Source organism: Gobio gobio (assembly GCF_949357685.1).
Source record: "Gobio gobio genome assembly, chromosome: 8".
NCBI classification, from domain to species: Eukaryota; Metazoa; Chordata; class Actinopteri; order Cypriniformes; family Gobionidae; genus Gobio; species Gobio gobio.
The window spans coordinates 29,763,109-29,786,745 of record NC_137114.1 but is presented as its reverse complement, the minus strand read 5'-3'; the positions used below and the strand labels follow the sequence as shown (position 1 = coordinate 29,786,745).

The 23,637-nt window shown below is 39.6% G+C and overlaps 1 protein-coding gene across 2 annotated transcripts; it reads right to left on the bottom strand.

Moving 5' to 3' along the window:
• Nucleotides 1-465: 465 nt before the first annotated feature.
• Nucleotides 466-8,728, bottom strand: lhx1a (LIM homeobox 1a). Of its 2 annotated transcripts, none has more exons than XM_079824628.1 (5): nt 7,833-8,728; nt 6,342-6,565; nt 5,267-5,544; nt 3,339-3,504; nt 466-2,286 (listed from the first exon to the last, which is right to left on the bottom strand). In XM_079824628.1, the coding sequence occupies exons 1-5, from the start codon at nt 8,000-8,002 to the stop codon at nt 1,907-1,909; spliced, it is 1,218 nt and encodes a 405-aa protein (XP_079680754.1). In that variant the 5' UTR covers nt 8,003-8,728; the 3' UTR covers nt 466-1,906. The 2 variants fall into 2 exon arrangements, with proteins under 2 accessions (XP_079680754.1, XP_079680755.1); XM_079824629.1 differs by having other exon boundaries at nt 918-2,286; nt 5,267-5,511; nt 7,833-8,722.
• Between the last annotated feature and the right edge of the window lie 14,909 nt (nt 8,729-23,637).

Here is a 23,637-nt window from a genome sequence, read left to right as displayed (position 1 = left end):
AGTAAATGTTCTCATCATCCTTTAACCTTGCTTGCGATAAAAGAAAACCTCACTCTCACCTGCAGGGACGTGGCAAATGCTTTTCCATTCACAGTATAGCTCAAAGTGAAAAAGGTGAGAACACCCATAATCACAGGACATCATTTTAAAACATTTGATTTAGCTGATTTGATCGCTGAGTAAATTCTGCTTTGTTAATATAGTGAAATGCTGTATCACGAAAGGACATCTTTACAAGAGTATTTCACATATGGCAGGCAAGTCAACCTTGTGAGGGTTATGTGATGTCCTCCACCATGTCATGTTCATCCTGAGATGCTAATGTCTTACAGTTCTATTCTCAGCTAGACTGGCACACTGGGGAATATTCTTCAGAAGCCATATTTCTCAGAAACCAGAAAGTGCCTGCATTTAGATGCCTGTAGTCTCAGCTAGTCGAAGGAAAAGCACCTATCATCCGAATTTCATATTTTCTAATTTTATTAAAAACTCACAAATTTGTTCAACATGTCGTATTTATACAGTGAATGGTCTAATATGCACTGGAGGTCACGTAAGCTTAGGTTTATTAGAACAATAAAAGACATACCATGAGAATTTGATATTTAAAGAAAGTAGCAGCTGCTTGCTGCACATTTGACCATCAATTTCAATAGTTTGGATTTTCCTTTAAAGACACAAAAATAAAACTTGTAGGTCTAAGTATGTAATATTAACAATTTATGAATGTTTTTTTCAGCAGACTAAAAAAATTAAGAAGTCAATACTTCTTATTGTTTTTTAAACACTTACACTTTGTTTCAACACGTTCTGCAGATAATGGTGCAAAGCACTTTTACAGTATTTGTGCTATGTTTTTATTTGGCAACTGTCTACTTGGTTTTTTTTTTCAGGTTTTTTTTTGTGGTTTTTTTTTTGTAAACAACATTTTGTACAAACTAGCACAGTGAACCACAACCCCAGCAAACTTTCATCATACAATATAAATAAAATCAATACAAAAGTTTGGTTGGTTGCTTGGAACATTTTTTTCTGGATCAAGAGGTTCTAAATCATGGTTGATACTTTTAACTCCTGAATTAAATATATTACGTAAACAGTTGACTGTTCTATGTCCCTTTCAGACCCTTGTTAAAATAATTTTAGAAGGTAGACTTCATTTATCAACATTTCAAGTTCTCTTCCATTAAATAAAGGGTTCACCATCCATACACATTTGAACATTTTGCCTTTTGAAGGCTAACTTCTTCAGATTTGGTGGAATTCTTGGGGGGGGGAAAACAGGATATGCCCAGAAAGAGAAAAAAAAGCTTTTTCTCCCTGGCCTTCAGAAATATATTTAGTGTCGAAAAGGTTGTTTAAGTGTCAGTATGGCAGAGCCTTGAAAGGCAAGGAGGTCTGAGGAGTTTTCAAATAAATAAATTAGTCTGACGGCTTAGATCTTTCCTGGAGTCAACATTGCAGGTTAGTGTTAGATCAGCCGCCTTGGGTGTTTCTCTGTAAAGCTGACAAGTCTTTGACTGTAGCTGACGCTGTTAATGTGTTGCTATCGCTGTTTTAGAGCGCCGATTTAACTGGTGGTACATATTGAGCTTCTGGAGGGACGCTGCTGTGCTGGGCCTCGCAGGGAAGTTCATACAGTGACCGGGCCAACGGTAGCCATTCTTCCTCTTCTTGAGTTCGGACTTGGGATGAAGAAAGAAGGAAACGGAACATCAACACAATGAGTTCAAGAAGGTAAATGTCAATGCCCATGCTGCCCTCTGCTGCTCTCTCTGTGAGCTGTCCCACTACATTTATGACATGGAAAAAGGGGGGGAAAGACAAAAATGATAACCAGAATGTGCGGCCAGTGTCCCTGTTCCCTCCCCTTCTCTCTGTTGAAATGTCCGTTCGTTCACAGAAGCTACCAGACCGTGCCCTCGTTCATTTCTGATGTAGGGTGGGAGAGGTGGTTGCTGTATCCGCTGCCGTTGAGGGAGAGGGAGGTAAAGGACGGACTGGGTCCAAAAACATCTGAGGACATACTGTGCAGAGGCCCAGGTATCCCTGGTTCTGGACTGGGCGAGTCTCCTGGGTGGTGAGACATGATATCTGAAAAGCGCTGTACTTCACTGGACGGATGGTGCCCGGGGATAGGATGGTCCATGCCCCCTAGAGGGGTACCGGTGGGTCCTGACGATGGAACAAAGGGGAGGTCTACAGGAGTCTGGGCCTGCGAAGATGGAGGACCTTGGGGAAAGAAGTCGTAATTCCCTCCCGGACCGTAGTACTCGCTCTGATAATCTGTAGATACACAAAGAATGAAATAAGTTGGGTTTAGATTTGGAAACAAAGAGCAGGAGAAAACCCCTTGTTTAAAAAATTCTGAGAATATGTAGTGTGTCGTTCTTTGGAACAAATCTCAATACGCCACATTAGTCACAGAACATGTTGCACTGAAATCACAAATGTAGCTGGGTGGGGAGAACAAAGCTTTGCTAATTACAGCGAGGAAGGCTTCGCCTTTCTGAACAGCTGAAACGTATAAAACAAGCTGTTGTTGATATGATAGAGTATATATAACAATAACTGCCTTGTTGTATAAATAAATTATAAAAAATATAGGAGGAAACTGGGACTAGTTACCACAGTTTCTACTTCAGTTCACATTTCTCAAGTTTATTTCTGACAGTCATTTTCTTTATGTATCTGTCATTGAGTATGTGCCTTTAAAGAAACTGGCTGTCATAAATTTTGGTTTTATTTGTTTACCCAACAGCTACAGCAGAAATGATATTAGGATTTTAGTTGGAATAACACAATTCACAATTGAATTGTATCCTTATTTTAAACTAAAAAAACAGCATTCAAAATCATTGATAGTGAAAATACAGATTTGTGTAATATAACTATAAATATAGCCAAATATAAAATGAAATAAAAAAACTAGACTGAATAAAAACGACACACATATACTGTTGGTGCATTAAAAAAATTAAGTAAATCAACGAAACGATAAGCAGTAAAAGGTGCTTAAAAGAGCAACACAACAAATATCAAACAATTGTTTTCACAATATCAAAGCATTTAAGTATCAAACTTTTAAAAATTAGCCAGTAGCTACTTTCATTTCCCATGTTCAGGAAGCCCAGTATAATTACAAAACTCACACATCTATGTTTTCAGACCATTTAAAACTGAAAACACAAACTAATAGACATTAAAAACGTCATTGCTGGGCAGCTCTTCACTTTTCACTTCTGAGGTGTAACAAATGAAACCAGCGCGAGAAAGAAATACATATTTCAGACAAAGGTTTGATATAGATAAATCTATAATAAGCCATTATATCTTACCTCCATAGTATGAAAACGGGCCGTTTGGAATTAATTCTCCAGGCTCGAGTCTGTCCACGAGCGTTCGCATTCTTCTCGGACTCCGGAAGAACGCGTGTCTCCGCGCGCCGAGCGCGCTCAGCTGTTTCATGCGCCGCTCTTTGGATCGCCGGTTCTGAAACCATACCTAGTGAACAAGGGAAAACAGCAATAGAAATCTTTTTAAAATGTTGAGCTAAAATCGGTCAATTGCAGTGGTAAAAACAACAGTGTGCATTGTGTGTGCAGCTTCACAAAATAATAACAGACGTATTATGGTTGTGCATTACGTTCAGTACGCCTAGTTATATAAATGCACAGTCACATTGGCAAACGTAAATTATGAAGAAAAAACAAATTTCACATCAACTATTAAAATAAAAACATTATAGGTTAAGCATACTAACAAATTTGCGTACATTTTGTTACTGATACGTTTTATGATCTGCTCTGTTTAAATTCTGTCAGCATTATAACAACATTTTTTTGCCATTTCTTCTTCATTTTTACGTTTTTTCAGAGAGTCAGTTCGATTTTATTTATTAGTAATGTATTAATAAGTAATTCTAAGTGGTCCTGCAGGCTGAACATTTGGCATCGTTTTGACAAACATTTTAAAAATATGTAACTTGCATTTGTATTATTATTTTGTATTATTACTGTGAGTGCAATGCAAACTAAGAGTGGTGCATTAAAATAAGAGACCCTACTAGATGTGCAAACCTAACAGTCTGACACTATGGCCTAATGTTTACATGTCACGTTTGGTATTTTTATTGCTTCAGAGCAGCGTCTTCACAGTCCACCGAGATAGGCCTGTGAAGTGACGGAATACATTCGTATTGTAATGACAAGATTACTCGTAATTATCGTCACCGTTAGAGAGTCGGATCTAACCTCACTTTAATGATCTTTTAACCCTCCATTTACTCCGACTGAGGGGGCAGCAGCGGGGACTTCAAATCTCTAATTAATACTTAATAGGAGGGTGGTTACCGATATATTAACCGGCTCTATGCAGTTATTATTTCGTAATCTATATATCCACCCTTGAATTCCTTTTGCTAATTATAGTTTACTCTGACGGTCTTAAATATCCAACCTCGCCACTCTATTAATCTCAACCCCTTCCCTGCACTTGATCTTACGTCCAGTCTCATTTTAAGGCATTATCCCCGCAGCACCAATCTATTACGGGGCTTTTAACGATGATGATGATGATGATGCTTTTTCTGTGTTCTCATCGGATCTCTCACGCTGAACAAAATAACCAAGATGAGGATCTTTAAAACGATGCTGACAAATCCTATATAGCGTGCGTAAATGAGGGCGTACATTCGCCAATGTACTGCGCGCCTCGGCTGGACTCTTATTGTTCCGCCGTTCACTCGACAAAAAAAAAAAGCAAGGATCGATTCTCAATTTCTCACAGAAAACCACCTAGTATGAGGTACTTTGACAGACACAGGGACAGATTTCTGCGTTTCCACTTGACTGAGAACCGTCACAGCATGTCTAAATGTGGTCGCAAAACGTGATGGCGCTGCATTGCCAAGACTCCCATCGTTCTCACCAGTCTGATGCCAGCTGGCGTGCCTCTCTATCTCTCGAGTCAAGTATAAAAAGGCTAACCATATAAATGTTACTTCCAAATATTTACAGGTGCCAGCAAAAAGTGTCCTCATTTAAATTCAAATGGTTTTGCCTCAAGGATTGGAAAGGATGCACAGTGAAGGCTCGCATGTGCTTTTCTCTGTTTCATCCAGGAAGAGAAATTTGTACCACAAGATGCCCAAGAATCACACACTATATATATATTCTCGTCAAAAATCAGTAGCAAAATCGTAGCAATTATATGCTGCCAGTAAATACAGTTTGTTAGTGTATGGTTTATATATGTTAAAGTTTACCTGAATAACTCGCATGTTGAGCCCCGTCTCCTGCGCCAGTTGCTCCCTGATGTGTCTGGTTGGTTTGGGGGTCGCCGCGAATGCCGCTTTCAGTGTCTCCAATTGCTTTGCTTTAATAGTGGTACGCGGTCCTCTCCGTTTGCCTCCGAGGTTCTGGTCATCGTTTTCATTGTTACCCGTTTCTTTGTCCGATAAGTTTGCGATTTCCGCATCCTTGACATCGTCCTGTAGCTGGTCTTGCGAATCTGGCGATAAACTAGGATCACTGCAAGCTGTAACTGAATGTGGAAAAAAGGGCCGTCGGAGATAAGGAGTCGAAATAAAAACCTCAGAATTAGACATGGGGCCCAGAGAAGTGTTCGACACTAAACAATGGAATGTAAAATAAAAAATAAACAAATAAACACAAAGGATAAAAATAAAAATAAACGCAAAATTCAATAAACCAAAAGAGGAAACGAATAAACAAAGAAAGAACAAAGAAATACTGACATTTAGAGCTGACAGAAGTGTCACAATGCACTAGTTTACAGTAAAATATTATTAGAAAATAAACTGGCCAGCAGTTCCTCTGCAATATAGGCCACAAAATTAATGCAGCAAAATCTCTACTTCATTTCGCATGGAAATTAAGAATAAAATGAGATGCTTTTAAAAATGACACCGTCTGAAGATTTATTTTACTATTTAAGAATAGATAAAAAACTACTATAATTCGCTTTTGCGAGACATTGAACGAACTTCAAGACAAGAGATCTCAGTCTATATGTGTTAACAATGACCATGTGTTCATCAAAAGATACATTATTAATTTAAATGTTTTAGCATTATTGATATAGAGAGATAATATGAGACAAAAACATGGGCCCGTACAGTGTTCTATCTATCTATCTATCTATCTATCTATCTATCTATCTATCTATCTATCTATCTATCTATCTATCTATCTATCTATCTATCTATCTATCTATCTATCTATCTATCTATCTATCTATCTATCTATCTATCTATCTATCTATCTATCTATCTATCTATCCATTCCCAGTTATAAATTCTCTTTAATAATTGTACTCACCTGAAAGGAGACTGCCGTCTTTTCCGTTCGTGTTGTTTAAATAATCTTCTTTACAGACAAATTTATTTTCGTCTATGATATACAATTCCTCCCCCGTGGATAGCTGCTTGTTACACATCATGCACGTGAAGCAGTTCAGATGAAACACTTTGCTCCGTGCCCTCCGGACCAAGTCATTCGGCGAGATCCCCTGAGCACAACCCGCGCATTTTGTTCCAAAGCGCCTGCAATTGGACAGAGCAAGAAAAAAGGTCACTATACCACGATAAAATAGCAGATAAATATGAAATTATACCATGTTATTATAAGCTCAGAGCAAGGTAATACATTTGAGTGCGTATACAATTTGTGTTCGTAAATGTTGAATATTATCATCACTGTTATTTTGGGAATAATATAAATTTCACAATTATTATTGTTCAGTTGTTATTGTTTATGCAATGCCAACGCAAATAAAATAAATTGATATATGCATTAGTACACCTACAAAATATACTTTGGATTTAGATGAATTATGCATGTGTTTTAAAGTGCATTAAAGCATAATTAATAATCACCCTCAACAAAGGGCATGTGCATTCTACCAACACAAACACCATTGCAGTAAATACTCACCACTTCATTGTGACCAATAATGTGTATTGTGGTTCTCTGTACAGATTGTTGATTCTGAGTCTGTGATTACATTGTCTGAGGGTTTCCATCTCAAAGTCGTTTATTATTCAAATCCACTTATCACATCTTAACTCGAACCACTGCAACCACACGCGGGGCTGTGCAGACAGCCTGCCACTGGGCCGCGTTACACTTTCAACTACCCTGGCAAAGCATTGATCCCTGCGGCTTCCCTGGCTGCCATTCGTTGTAAACAAAGTGTGATTTCCTTAAAACCCTTGCTGCGGACGAGTACACAGACTATTAGTGTATCTGCTCGCCATTTTGCATAACAATTCAAATTAACAAGCATTTAATTAATGGGCGTCCTAATCAAAGAATCAAACAAGTCGGGCTTGTTGACAGTACTTAGGGTCACACTTCATGTTAGTGTGAATGTAAGTCCTAAATTCTAACGAAATCAGGCCAAATGTATAGATGCACGCACAATGCAAAGCTTTAACAGCATTTTGAATTTAAGTTAAATACAGAGCGCCGAATTGAAGTGCACTGTAAATGTTTGGGTGATTGAGAAATGTTGATATTTTAAGATAATTCCCAAATATGTGCGATCTCTTTTTTCATTGTCATTTTAAAATTATATTTTTGGTTTTCTTTTGGCTTCATATATGTAGGCTATAACCCATGAATGGTCTGGAAATAAATAAAATGATTGCAAACCAACCGTTCTGCATGTTGGTGTTAAACAATATCACCAACTTATTTTGTTTTTGCTCACAGTATTAAATAAACTATTATATTTCCATGTATCACAGACAGATCCACAGCAGGGGGAAAAAAGATGTTGATGAGGTCGAACTCAGGCAAGGAACTTACCTAAAGAAGTCGTTTTTGCAATAGAGTTTTCCTTCTCGTGAGAAGCATTTCTCTGTTAGGTTACATTTGCACTCGCAGCATTGTACGCACTTGATGTGCCATGCTCTGTCCAGAACATTAAGGAGAAACCTGTCCAATATAGGCCTCTCGCAGCCCGCACAGTGGACCATCGTCTTTGGATGTGCTCCCACAGTTACTGCCGTGGTGTCCACAACCTGAACCAAGTCTGCTCCGGTTTTCTCTCTTTCAAAAGAGAGCAGGGAAAGGGTTGCCACGCGGAAGGATGCTCCAAATCAGTCTAGGCGAACAGGTTTGAAAGGAAAAGATCAAGAAGTTTTAAATATTCACCACTTTTGTGTGTGTGGATGGACCTGTAGCGGTCCAAAATCAAGATGATGAAAGAAGATCTTCTCATGAGGTAGCGCTTCAGTTGTCAGTCATTATTTCTCATCCTCTTCCTTCCCAAATTCTGAGATGCATAAATGAAGCCAGCATAGAGAAATCTTTCAAAACACCAACTGTTCGTTGGCTACAAAGACATGGACATCATTGCGGGAAAAAAAGCAAGTCGCCGTTGTCAACAAGATGAAGCATCGGTGTTGATGCTGTTCATTAAAGTCTTTCATAAGCAAGCATCTAATGCAACCGAACTAGCACACGAGACATGCGAGCCCAGAGACACTAGAGTGCACTTTACCATGTCCACGTATCCACTGTGTACGTCCCTCTGAAAGATGCAATGACCAAACGCGTTTGAAAAGTGCGTCTCCCTTTGTAACGTGTGCTGTTTCCTCGGTAAGACAGAAGAGGTGAAAGATGCTAGTGGGAACAGAATGCGCGTGACATCTCGTTGCAGGACTGATGACGATCCTCGAACAGCCTCCGGTGTTCTGCATGTTCCTGAAAGCACACGAGCCAGCCTTATTCACAGCCTCCTGACGTCACTCCGGGCCGAGGCCAATCAGCGGCTTGCCGTTCAAGTAACCATTAGCTATCCCCTCACCGCTTTACCGGCACACTCTGCGCTATTTATAGGGAACAGAAGACACCAATTGTCAAAAATCCCAGAAACTGTCATATCTTAGTTAATGTGGGGAGTCAGAAAACAGACCTAGCTATTTGAAAGTCTTTTTATTTACACTTTTTTCTCGTCTTTTTCCAATAATCGTCCATTCCGGTGGAGCCGAGGGACAAGAGAAGCATTTGATGAGGTACACATCTGATCATTTACGCAATGTTTATGTATAGCTATGTAGATGTGGCAGTACTTTAAGATATTAGACATGTTATGTCATGCTGCGAAAACAGTCGTGTAACTGAATGTGACTGCGTTGTTTATTTATTAAAAACAAATGTCGCGCAAGGATGCTTATTCTGGAATATGCATTGCTTTTTTTCTTCTTTATTCATTTTGCGCAAGCATGAAATGATTTATATGGATTTTTAAATGCATCCGTTATGTAAATATTGAGACGACAGAATGTTTCCTAAAACCTTCATGAAGTAGGTATGCCATAAAATAGTTAGCCTACGAAAAGCACACATTTGTAGCCTGTGTCTTGGGCGAGAACTTAATGTGAAAATGTCAAAAATAGTTATTTTCCCCATTCGCTGACACTAAATCTAATTTATAACCATACAATATTCTAAAATAATTTTAGACAGCTTTAAAAACAGTTTTCCTTATGCTCCGTTTAAGGAATTTTACGCAGACAATTTGACAACGTCATTCAATCAACGAAAAGACACTTAATCCTCCTTTGGTCCTTTGTTAAAAGAGAGAAAGTGAAAGACATGAGGGCTCTAAACTTTACAGGATGTTAGATCACCTTAGCAGCCTCTAATGGCCCAAACACCTTATGGTGTTTTGTCAGATCTGTTAAGTCCGTTCTTCTGATTTTAAGCAATATACACCGTGTTCTTCAAGTAGCCTACTATATGTAGCTAATAGTTAGATTTAATTGCAAATAAAAAAATAGGGGAGGGCTTATGAACTTAGAACCATGTATGGGTTCCAGCTTGTTTCCTTGTATGGATGGACAATAATTTTCTCGATAACCCTTGAATCTTATTTTAAATGTTTTATAATAATTAAAATATGCTCAGTGTGTAATTTATTTTCTGTACAAGTGTTATTTTCTAAAATGAAATGTTTTTGCTGTATGCACATTCACTTTACCTGAAATTTTCACAGCAAATATTTGTATCAATGTAATAATAATTCAAGACCATTAAAGCACACGTTCCGAATCCTAATCTTATTTCGAACCTCTGGTATCTTTGCCTTCATGTGTGACACTGACACCATTCACCACCATATACAGACTCTGCCATTCCAGCTTACGCACACACACACATCACGCCCCTCAGCCTCACAATCTCAGCTATTTACATTCTCTCAGCGTATATTGTGCAAACGTTCCAGTCTGGAATCTGGAACCAGGAACCAATGCCACGCAACTTTGTGCATATGGGCCATTTCTCATGTAAAACGGCAAAGTGGGGCTGGTCCACGCAATGGCAGCAAAAGGCCTTACACAACACACAAAAACAGCTGCCGATGAGCGTCTAGGGAGTGCTCCTCTTTGACTGTGGGACCCTTGGATGACATGTGTTGTTTCACGAAGAATAACAGATAAAAGATGAACACACTCCATCTTTTGCAGTCGCCTATGCGGCCACCACTCCTCCCCTTTCTCTCATTTGAACTAGTATTTTCTCACTGTTTGGAAGTCATTCAAATCCACTGGATAGGCTATTTCGTCTGCAATAATAGCGAGAATGGAATATAGAAAGAAACGGAATAAAACAGTCTATAATAATCTTTTACTATGTTTGCAACAACATTTAAACTATGTCGTGTAGTGCTATATTATTTTTTACACTGTCACATTTCTGTTTATTTTGGCCATATTTTAGTGTGTAATACATTATCACACTATAGGCTAAATTGTTATTAGGCCTACTGCATTAATAATACTAAAAATAATGATAATAATAATAATACTTTTCTCGCACTGATTATCATTATAACATACATGTTAATTGTTAATAATTTGACTTCTGAACCTGAATTCGTATAGGCCTGATTTAAAATAAACTAAACATTTACACTCATTCGTTTTGACCTAGCTAATTGTACCCGTTCATCGAGAGGAATTTGGAAAAATCTTATATTCAGATTATATGAGCAAAATCTGGTTTCCACTTTGAGTAGAACTTCGGAAACATTTATATTTCATTTCTATCCTACAAGTGAAGTTTCGTCAATAATAAGAGAAAAAAACCCTCATGATTACAAACGTATCCATTTCGATAGCAGACTGATAATTGGACATGCTGACTCATGATGGGAATAAAGCTTTCAATTAGTGGCATCGTCAGGTGGACTACTGACCGAACTGAAAAAAACGGCCAGTCTGGAGATGGGGCAGTGCTAGAGGGAGCTATCGATCGAAAAATTCTCACCGCTGAGAGACCAATGCCTGTCAAACCACACTGGCTGCTTTACGCATGCTCTTAGCGCGGAGTCTTTTTCGAATAAGCTAAACGTAAAAAGCAAGAGAGTGAATCAACCCGTTCGTGCTACCTTAGTGGTTTGTAGATACTGTAGAAATTCTCCGAAATGTATTATCACATAAACTGCAACCTATTAAATCTCAGCCAAGTGCATATAGAGATTTACGCATATGTAATTTGTTTTAAGGCAAAGATTCCTGTTGTTCACGTTATGATCAGTGCATTTTGCTCAAGCGCAGAGTTCAAGTTCATAGCATGAGATTCACGTGATATGTAGGCTAAATAAATATATAAATTAATAAATAAAGTATTTTTTTAATCTTGAACGAGCCGCAACAATTATAGAATCCAAACGTTTGGAATATATCTAAATTAAATATTATTTTACATATATTATTATTTTTTTCAGTTGTTATGTATTGGCATATAAAGGTTCCAAGTCATTAAATAATTCGTTTAAAAAAAAAAAAATTCCGCGCATAGAACAAAACGTAAATGCAATTCTTAAATCAAATGCCATTATTTTTTAAGAGAGTGGGTATTTTAGCTTTTTAGTGTATTTTTTCCCCGCATGTGTAGTCATCCTATATAGCTACGATACATTAACTGAGCCAATGTGGGTAGAGCAGTGTGTGATCGCTGGCCTTACAGACACGCTGTGACTCCGGTAATAAAGTGAGAAATATTACCCCTTGCTCGGGCTTTGATCAGCTGGTGCACCGGGAGCGCCAGGAGCCCGAGCAAAGGGGGGCTCTGTGCCTCGGGCCCCTCTCCATATCGCTCTGCACCGCTGCCTGTTTGTTTACGCGTTTTATTCATGATATGTGGAATGACTGCTAGTAACATGCTCTGTAGCAAGAAAAAAAAAAGCTGGCAGAGTAGGTTTACATAGGATAGCGACATATATTATGTTATAGATTATCTGTTGTAGATTTATGTAGCATCTTTTTATTTCCAATCCAATGAACATGTTTTTTTTCCCCCCGAAAATAAAATGTAGTTTATTGTTAATTTCTTCTAAAGTCTTCACTAGGCTACTTTTAGAATTACTCTTAGAATGGCTTCATTAAAGTTAGCCTAAATCAGTTTTTTAAAAAGACCAATCAGCAAAAGAACAGATCAAAAGGCCCGACATGGCTGCAAACTACCCTACTGAGCACTCAGGACAGTACCTTTGCCCCCACCAAGCGGTATGCGCACGCGTGAGGGGGGCGCGCGCGTGTGTGTGTTTGGGGTGGGGGTGCAATTTAAATATGACTGCAATGAAGCATGTGTCTTGCTTTACTTTCAAGAGAATGTCTTTATTTTCGCAGTGTGGACAATAGGCGTGTGGCGCTCCAGGACCGCGTTGTGTCAATCTTTTCGGCTCTGCGGTGCAGTGAGGAGATGTGCAGCGACCAAACCCGGACCCACAGCATGTCCAAACCGATTAGGGGGCAGGGACGACTGAAGCAAGACCTCTGCAATTATATTCCTTACAGCAGTCTTCAACCCAAAATATGAACTCTAAATCCCAGACTAACTCAACGAATCTAAAACTGATGACTTGTGGGTAAATAAAGTGTTCAGGAATAATTATCAGTCCATCAGTGAAACCGTGACCACGTCAAATGAGATGCTTACGTGAGCATAAAAAAGCAAACATAATCCAACAGCTTCAGTATTGACCAGTAACTAAACATTTTTCCTGACTTTCCAACTCGGCCAAAGACTGGCAAGAGAAATTCGATTTGGGTTATAGATCTCGTAGTCACTGGAACAGCTGTTATTTCTCCCCTAAACCCGATAATCAAACACAGACACGACGACCGCTTAGGCCTTGCATCCTAGACAAGGATTATCAGTCTTTTATATTCACATGTTAACTAGTATGCCAGACGACTAAATAGGCTACGAATAATCACATGCAATTATAAAATAGCTTCCAAAAATGTATATATTTTGACACAATAAATCTTAATATTTTGTTAGTATTCGAGATGGATGAAAAATCATTGAGCAACGAAGGCTCAGCGTGAGAAGGAAATCAACGTGATGATGACTCACCACCACGAGGCAATTTATTTCTCCCCAATGGAAAGCGATATGCTTATTAGGAGCAACATCAAACGTATATAATGTCTTAAATAAAATGTAACAGTCGTTCTTGGTGCACCTAAACATCAACAAAAACTATAAGAAAATCTACGTCATTATCTCATTAGAGACAGACAACCAGAGAGCAGTGACAAGAAATTATTATATTATTCCCCGCTGGGCACGAATAGAAACGAGCAGTCTTTGAGAGTGGTCGCTCTAGTTTAGATTAATGGTTCCCAGCGCTTATTCTGCAGTGCGGGTGAAAGGGCCAGGATCACTAATGATTATAATATAATGTGTGGTGATAACCACTCCCTTTGAGATATTATCGCGCAGTGGGCAATGCTCGGGGGACGGGCTGCGGGGCTGAAAATCAGCAGATAGCTACTAAACAGGAGCACATTTCTGCACTGAAGCTCCAACAGCCTGCACGAGCACAGTCCTGTCTGCTGCTGATATCAACAAGGGCTGAATTAAAGAACTATTTTTATTTTTAAGAAACTAGAATGATTTGGTTTTGGTATTTTTTTTGTGTGTAAAAATATCCCATGACTAATCTGTGTATAGGCCTGCCATCTGAAATACTGATCAACTTGGAAGTACAGTTTTTTCCCTTGTGGTGATGATGATTTAAGATTTACGTTACTTTGGGATGTCCTTTTTCACACCAGAGAGCTCGTGCTAGTAGAACCAGTGCATCATTACTGGAGCTGTCAGACACAAGGTGCTGAAAGCGAAATAAGAGATTCAAAACATGAAAATTGCACGCCATCTTTGAGCCACTGAAAGTTATTTTTAAACATTTTTCAATTGAATAAAACGTGTATGACTTGGATAAGACAAAAAAATTGCAATCAAAGATCTTAAATTAGGCCTATGGATGTGTAAGTGGCGCTAGTTAATCTGCGAACGTTTATCAAGAACGTTAATCGAGAACTTAGCCTCAGCATGTTATAACGTTCTAGAGCTTCGGGAAACCCAGCCAACAACTAGACTAGGCTAGTTTTTTTTAAAAGTAAGTAACTAAATAATAACCTGAACATTTCACGAACCACATAAAACACAAGGAATAGGTGGCCTTCAAATTGACAAAAATGTAAACGGGTCCAAGTTTAGAAACAGAAAATATGAACAGGCCGGACACATCCCTTCTCATGGCAATCGACTTCCTCGGATCAATAACAAAGCTGCCTGACTAACTTCTCCGAGAGTCTGGAGTGAACGCAGGAAAAGGGGGGTGATCCTAAAGGACCACGGGAGACAAGGCCCCGGCAATCCCTCCTCATTCATCTTCATTGCCTTTGTGTGCACAAAAAGCAAGCCCTGCATAAGGTAAAGCCACCATCAAAGCCATGGCTTTATTTTATATCCTATAGATCAGGAGGGAGACAAAGCTTTATTTTCGCCAGGAGAGAGATATTTTACCTCCGCCGTACGGTTTTATGTTGGAGAGGTGTCAGACAGACGAAATGAATGGCTAATGCATAGGCAAAACGCACTCACCCCAGCATGCCTCACGTCAGCAAGCGCTGTCGGGATTTAGGGCCGGTGAGAGCAGAGCGCGCGACTGAGCACGAGCATATAAATACGTGATGTTCTCGACTGGTCCAGATACATGTGTGCATACAGTGCCATTTTTAAACCCACACGCCCAGCGATAGTTATGGTAATCGTTAAGGAGATTTATAAAGGGATTCCTTGCGACACCCCAAATTTCCTCACTCTTAGTCATTACCACCACAGCAACGCTGTTTTAAATAGAAATATAAGCTAGCAATTTATGGTCGGACTTGCTTATAAATAATTTGTTTAAAATATTTGTTTAGGATGCTTGGTCTTGTTGTGAATAAATTATAATGCACTGCCAATAATCTTATTTTGCACTAGTCTTTTATCCTACTTGGGATCCCCTCCAAATTATGCATTTCCAAACAAGCGTTTCAATCCGTTATATGGGCAACATTTTACTTTAACGGGACAGTATATTCCAGGGAGTGGCTTATCAGCATTGGCTGTGGCTATATCAGTCACAAACATTGAGCTCATAGTGTTTTCTGTGTCCATTCATTCGTGTTCTGTCAGTCCAGTACAAATATTTTTAATGTTGATCTCAACAAGGCACAGCCAGGATTATAGCCATGCTTGGCTCATCTCAGCTCTGATACTGTATAAAGCAAACTACTGTGGCTGCTCTACTCGCGATAAAGAGAAACTGATTGTTAGATGATGACATGAGTCCTACCCAAGACTCCCAAAACCATTCCCGTTTGAAATGGACAAAAGTTGAACTATAAGGAAGACAACTGCTCACACAGAGGGGGAAAACACTGCATGATTCACTCATTTTCAGCAGACAAAAGCCAAGAAACTGGTTAGAATGCCAAATGCCAGACAAACTCATTTTTGCTGTTGGCCCTCCTGTTGTTCCAGGGCCATTAGCTGAATGAGGTGCTGTTCCACTGTACTCCAGCGGTTCCTCACTGCACGTGTGTCGAGGTATCTCGGCTGCTTTACTCACAGACTACAGACTTTCATATTCCCCCTGCTGCGTCTCGAGAGCTGAAACAGAGGGTGGGCATGCAAATAGTTTTCTCTGTACGGTGGGCTCAGATGAGACCGTTACCTTGTTCGGAGCCGTTTTGCTCTTGTGTGTTTGTGCCTGAGTGGGCCATCAGGTAGGCATGGCGGGAGGTATAGGGCTGTGTGACTTGGAGTGATGGGTTGAAAAGGTGAAGAGGTCATGACCTCTGTGTGTTTTATGAGAGACGGAGACTGATTTGTCTTCAGTGGTGCATGTTGTTGGCATCTTCACACCCTTGAGTTGCTGGCTGGCAAGGGATAAGGGGGGGGGGGGGGTTCTGGCTGTAAATTAGCACACTGGCATAGTGACAGGCAGTCAGGGCCATGGGAATGGCACCCACCTTGACCTGTTTGCGGGTCTGCCGGGTCCAGATGGCAGAGACCGCTGGAGCAGACCTTAGTTTGAAAATACCAACTAAAAGAGCACATACCCTTAAGGCATCCTAATCACAGTGTGTCTGAACAGACTGTAATGCAAGTCTCCCCACTGATGAAGTTGTATCTAAATTTCATCTATAGCCTACGTAACATGATAAATTAGATTACACATAAAATTACAGTCCTCTGGAAACAAATAGTTATATACAAAGGGAAGCATTATATATATATATATATATATATATGGACAAAAGTTATATATATGCTTCTCATTTTTTATTTGTGCCTCCTCGTTTCCTTTCCTCGCATCTCAGCACCACCCTGTAGGATGTGAGGGAAGGCTGCGACGAAATAAATTGATGATGGAGGAATTGAAGGAAAGATTCTTTGTATATTGGAATATTCTTGGGGATCACTCAAGTGTCACTTCAAAGCATCATTAGCTGCGCTCAGGGGATCCTCCCTTATGTTGCTGAAGTTTGGTTATTTAAGAAATGAACAAATGATAATTATAAAGCAAGATGCCCTGTTGAAATATGTGAGATATATGGTTTATTTAAACTGCAAATGTAAAGCATAAACTAAAATGATGGTGACAGATGTGAAGGGGGAGGAGAATTTATACGTGCGCCAGGTTTCTCAACAAGAAAGACTTCTGCATAGGATACACCTGTGCATCCTCGCTCATAGCTCCTCTGGAAGCTTCCTCATTCCTCGTTCCTCACAGTGCAGTTACAGAATTGAGATGTCCTCCAAGATGGCTAACTTTGATTGGTTTCCAGGTCACAGGCTGGAGGCGGGAGGACGGAGGATCGAGGAAACAAGGAAGCATCAATTTGAGTATTGAGAAAGCACCCAGAGAGTTTATTAATATACTGGTTTTGAAAGAAGTCTCTTCTGCTCACCAAGGCTGCATTTATTTGATGATTGGATGAGTCTGGGTATGGTAGTTGCCTGGAGAACGGTTCTTGTCTGACTGGATTGTGCCAAGTTTGATGGAGGGGGATTATGGTGTGGGGGTTGTTTTTCAGGGGTTAGTCTTGGCCCCTTTATTTCAGTGAAAGGAACACTTAATGGGTCATACCAAGACATTTTGGAAAATTTCATGCTCCCAACTTTGTGGGAACAGTTAGGGAATGGTCCCTTCCTGTTCCAACATGACTGCGCACCAGTTAACAAAGCAAGGTCCATAAAGACATGGATGAGCGAGTTTGGTGTGGAGGAACTTGACTGGCCTGCACAGAGTCCTGACCTCAAACCGATAGAACACCTTTGGGATGAATTAGAGCGGAGACTGCGAGGCAGGCCTTTTCATTCAACATCAGTGCCTGACCTCACAAATGCGCTTCTAGAAGAATGGTCAAAAATTCCCATAAACACACTCCTAAACCTTGTGGAAAGCCTTCCCAGAAGAGTTGAAGCTGTCATAGCTGTAAGGGGGGGCCAACTCCGTATTAAACCCTACAGATTAAGAATGGGATGTCATTAACGTTATAAATACACTAAAAAAAAATGGTGCTATATAGCACTAAAAGTGGTTCTTTGGCTCGTAATCATAGGGGAACCACTTTAAGTGCTGTATAGCACCAAATCTTGGTGCTTCATTTGTTCTTCAGTGGTTCTTTAAATGACTGAGGTGCTAGAGCACCTCTACTATATACAGAACCTGTTAAGATATGGCAATTTTTTTTACTCGAAAGTCTCGAAAGTCAAACAGGTCGAAAGTCAAACTTTCAGTCTTTCAGGAAAAATCTAAAATACTTTATTATTACACTTTTGAATAGGGGAAAATAATATCTGCCTATCTCAGCATTTCCCCATTCGCCTTCTAGAGATCTATGCATCACTTCATCACAGTATATGGTGTCTTATTGACTGCTCTTGTGGTGTGAAAGATCCCAGCTCTTTAATATGTATTCCCTGCTTTCTCCTCGGGGTGTGGGTGGGAATTAATACTCAAATGCTGCTGGAAGCTAGCCCTGTTACAAATCAAGTAACTCCTGTTACTGGAAGACAAACATGCCCTAGATCTTATCAGGCCTGCAGGAATCCCCTATAAGAGCATCACAGGTTCACCGTCTCTCCCGCTTCCCGACCAGCCTCACGAAATGACGATTAGGCCGACCAGCAAGTGCATGCATTAGTCTGAACATAAATCTCACACTCCATTTCTAGATAACTATATATCTGTTAAAGATAGGTAGACAGACGATGGCAGAGTTTTAAGGATGTTGCAACAAAAGGAAGAGGCTCAATTAATCAAGCTCTATCCAATACACAGGGGCACATATCAGTAACATATATGGATACTTTATTGTACAACATACATGCATTGCATGCATAAAAATGCATTTGTGTTGAATGAATATTACCCGTTTAATCAACTGCGGCTCAGTATATTAAAGGATTAGTTCACTTTAAAATGAAAATTACGACACGATTTACTCTCAAGCCACCCTAGGTGTATATGACTTTCTTCTTTCTGATGAACACAATAGGAGTTATTTTAGTAAATATCCTGGCTCTTCCAAGCTTTATAATGGCAGTGAATGGGGCCCACGAGTTTGAAGCTCAAAAAAGTGCATCCATCCATTATAAAAGTAGTCCACACGGCTCTGGGGGGTTGATAACAGCCTTCTGAAGCAAATCGATGGGATTATGTGAGAAAAATATCCATATTTAAAACTTTATAAAGTAAAATATCTTGCTTCCGGCAGACCGCCTTCCGTATTCAACTTACGAAGAAAGTGCAACGCCTCTCGCAGTTCAAAGCGATTATGCTACCACCTATTTGTTTTGCTATCTAAGTGAGGACATTCCAGGCATAATGGTTTTTACACTGTACAAATTGTACATTCTATCCCCCTACACTACCCCTACCCCTAAACCTACCCATCACAGGAAACATTCTTTACATTTTTAATGAATGTTTTGTATGTTTTTAAAGCTATTTTAAATATGAGGATATATGAAATATCCTCATATTTAATGTTTACATCGTAATACCAGTGTAATACCTGTGTCATTATACCAATTTGTGTCCTCATAAATCACAAAAACACACACACGCACACGCACACACACACACACACACACACACACACACACACACACACACACACACACACACACGTTTCACCTTTAACATTTTAAAATTTAGATTTTTAATCTGATTTCAAGAACATGTAGCTTTCCTATATTAGCAGCAGTTCAGTGTTCTACTCTTGTCCATGAACAGAAACAGATAGAGGATTGGGTGTGGCATTCTGCACTGTCAGAGATTTCAGACCCGAGAAAGAACATCAAGATACACACTGAAAGATTGATTGATTGATTGCCAACAGAATGCCCTGGAACTTCCTTTAGCACAAGATAATGTAATTGAGCTAGCTTCACTGCGAGGAGAGAGCCAGACAAATACCGCTCTCCTGTAGCATCGCACAGACAAAAGCCCGCTTGATAGGATATTTCTTTTCATTGGTCATGTTCACAATGGGATGAAGTGGTCTTCCCGAGTCCCACAGGTGTGCTGTATGGTCCTGTCTGTTTGTCAGCCTACAGAGAAGTCCCATGCTATTCACCTGAGCCCAATCCTCTGTGTAAAAGCTGATTGTGGTGGTGTTATCGACTTCTTCTTGTAATTCTCTACTGAAAAAAAGGGAAGTGGAAAGTTTTATCTCTGTGCAGCAGCAGTGGGGAGGGGTGAGAGTTCACTCTCTGTAAGCTTGAGACACTGAAAATATTAATGCCGGGACGGCTTTGCACACACAGAAAAGCCCCCGTAGACCTTCGCTGTTCTGAGTAAGAGATGGAGAGCAGAATTAACGTAGCACAAAAAAACATGCGAGCATCAATCTGATTTTGTACAGTGTTTCCAAGATTTTCCTCATTTAAACAGCTTATATATACTTCTCTTTGGATCTTGCGTGGATCAGTGACAGAAATGGATTTGACTGTAAATAAACAGTGTGAGCGGATTGACTTGGCATGGTTTTAATGATTATCAGAGAGCTGCATGGTGAAACATTATGGCAGAATTGAACAATATAAAGAGAGAACTATATATGGATGTATGGTTCTGTGTGCCCAGGTGCTGTAACAAAGTAAAAACTGATGGCAAAAACTGATTACATTTCAATTTTAATTTTGAGCCTGAAAATTTCAATAAATGTAAAATTTTCACAAATAATTGATTTAAGTGTGTTTTTTGTCCAATGTTGTGAGAACTCTCACTCATAGGTGGTTGTTTAAAAAAAAGTAATTAATACAATTTTGCGTGTCTAAAGAAAATGTATATTCTAAATATTTTATGAATTCCTATGCAAACTGAGTTCTATCAAGCCACACCAGACAGTCCTGTGTGTGAACGCTGCCTATAGAACAGAGAATGAAGGTCAAGAGGACAGTGTAAAGGTATGGTTAAACCCCTAGGCTGTTTCATTTGCATGTACATAAATTGAGAATTACATTGGGACATTTTCCCCTCTTATCCTTTGATTCTTGCTTTACCCCTTTGGTTTGTTTGCCCGTCTTTCAACAAGACACACCCCCTGATCCCCCCACCCTTGATGCCCTTCCACCCTTTGTGCTCCTCTTCAAATACAGCACATCCCCAAAATAAGAAACAGCAAATCTGCTCCCTCTTAGCCATAGATGTGTTTACCATCCCATAATACTGCTCCCAGATTTGTTCAGCCCTTTGGATTGCCTTTTCTGCTCACATTTCCCCTCTGCTCTTATCATCGAACAAAGCGGCTTCTTCCCCCCATCGCAAAGCTCAGAAACCCCCGATTGTTACAATGGTAAGTATCGGAGGCGTTCTCCATTTCCACTGTAAAACCTGGAGACTAATGCAACGCAACCACACCGCGCTGGGGGAGATTGCTGTCAACACTCTCCAAAAACTGCAAACTCAGATTAGACTCTGCTCTCGACGTCGATTTCAAAAGGCTCGCGCGCTTATTCAAGCCCAACGTGAAATAATCTGCATCTATTCAGATATAGAGAGGGTGTATGGAAGTTATTGATGTCAACTTTGCATGCTGATTGCTACCTTGGTTCTGCTGCTGGTATAATTGAACTGAAAAGGGGTATGAAAAATGGCTTCCCTTGAGTCTTAATACCCAGGTAAAGAATTCAGTGTTTGGTTTTTGAAAATATGTAATTTTCTAAAGTAAATGGTATTGCTGGCTAAAAGAGCCCAGTCTGGAATACGCACGGCACATTTATTTTACCATAACAGAAGTTTTTTTTTATGTAGAAGAGGTGGGATATTTTCACAATACATAGCTACACAACTGCTGCTCAGTATTATGTTCACTTGACTATTGCTGCCTGTTTACACAGCATTAAAATACTAATATATTTCACACACTATTTTCTCTTGTTCAGTCAATAGCTGGTTAAAAATAACCTTTTTTTACACAATAATTTCTTATAATAACAAAAGCTTTGGAAACAGTTCTTCTAACCCTTATTGATGGAGTGTGTAGCTTTTCATTTCTTAACAGCCGTCTTGGAAAAAAATTGATGCACCTCCTGATGGAAATAACATCACAACATTTGGTCAAGAGGTTCATCAATGTTTTATCAAGTTCTTGTATTTACAATGCACGAATCGAGGACTCTGCAAAGTCTACTCCAGCACATCCCAAAGGCTTTAAATGAATTTAAGGTCTGGACTCAGAGGTGTCATGTGAAAATGATTCTTCATGCTTCCTCCCAACCATTCTTTCACAATTTGAGCCTGATGATTCTTGTCATCCTGGAATATGGCCATGATGTGTCTTCCTACATGGTTGTTTTAAGAAATGAAAAGCTACACACTCCATCAATAAGGGTTAGAAGAACTGTTGCCAAACATATAACATGCTAGAAACTAGGGCTGTCAAAATTAACGCGTTAATAACGCATTAACGCAAATTCATTTTATTGGCACCAATTTTATTAACGCGCGTTTAACGCAGTGCACATTTTCTGTTTGATCTGTGGCCTAGCCCGTAGTTGGAAACAGAAATAGGGAAAGAAAGGGGCTAACATTAACATTACTATTCTGAAACAAGTGACGTTATATAGCCTACATAAGCTACCCTTTTTTCTGTTTAACTTTTCTCCAGGTCGAAATAAAAGAAAAGGGCGTTTTTACACTGAGCACGTTTGCTGCAGTCCAAGTCCGAGCATGATAGTTCCCGGTTTCCGCCGCAGCATTGGTCAACTTGATTCTATTGAGTGCATTTGCGTGCCTCTTACATGGTCACAAACATCCACAGGGCATGACAGAAAACAGAACGAGGGTCAATATATTGGATGAAGGGGGCTTTCTGTTGCATGCTTGCAAAGGGACTCTGAGGAGATTGCATGCGCGATGCGCGAATACACTGCAAGCTGGCTCTCGCTCATATCCGAGGTAAATCATTAACCCCATCACCACTTATGTGTTTTATTGAACTATACATTACAATCGGTGCAACCGAACTCAGAGCACCTCCTCCAGCCCAGGTAGTCTCAGGTGTGGTACCCTGGTGCGCTCCGCATGACAGCTTTCACATTACCGATTTTTCATGCGAACCGTGCCCCGTTCTGAACTAAACTCATTTCTTCTATTTTTAAAATGAGAGAAATCACTGCTTATTCTGAATTTTTAAGCTTAGGCTTAAGAGACATGAACAAGTTCTTTGAAACACATCTATGACCTTTGATGCATGTCTAGTCTTCATGCTCTGTTGAGTATGGTTTCAATAATAATAAACAGACATTTGCATAAAGCATGCATATTTGTCCATACCCATGTTGATTAGAGTATTAAAAACTTGAAAAATATTAATTTATGGTACATTTAGAACTAATAAAAATGTGCGATTAAGTTGTGATTAATCGCGAGTCAACTCATGACAATCATGCGATTAATCGTAATTAAATATTTTAATCGATTGACAGCCCTACTAGAAACATAATAATCACTGAAATAATTATCCAATCATAGACTCTTAAGCATTTGCCTATTTAAATCCAATCAGCAATTTTTTTTGGCCGGGCAGTTTACTGTATATATGTGTATATAAAGAACCTTAGAAGCACTATAGCAAGTAAAACATAGGTCAAACATAGCAGATAGCAGCAGCTATGTCAAATAACAGCACCTCACATAACATGCATATAAATGCAGTCAGCTTAGAAGTGTCAGATGGCTAAGCTTGGAATTCTGGCCATGGACCTGCCAAATTGCCCAACAGAGCTTGTATATGTATGT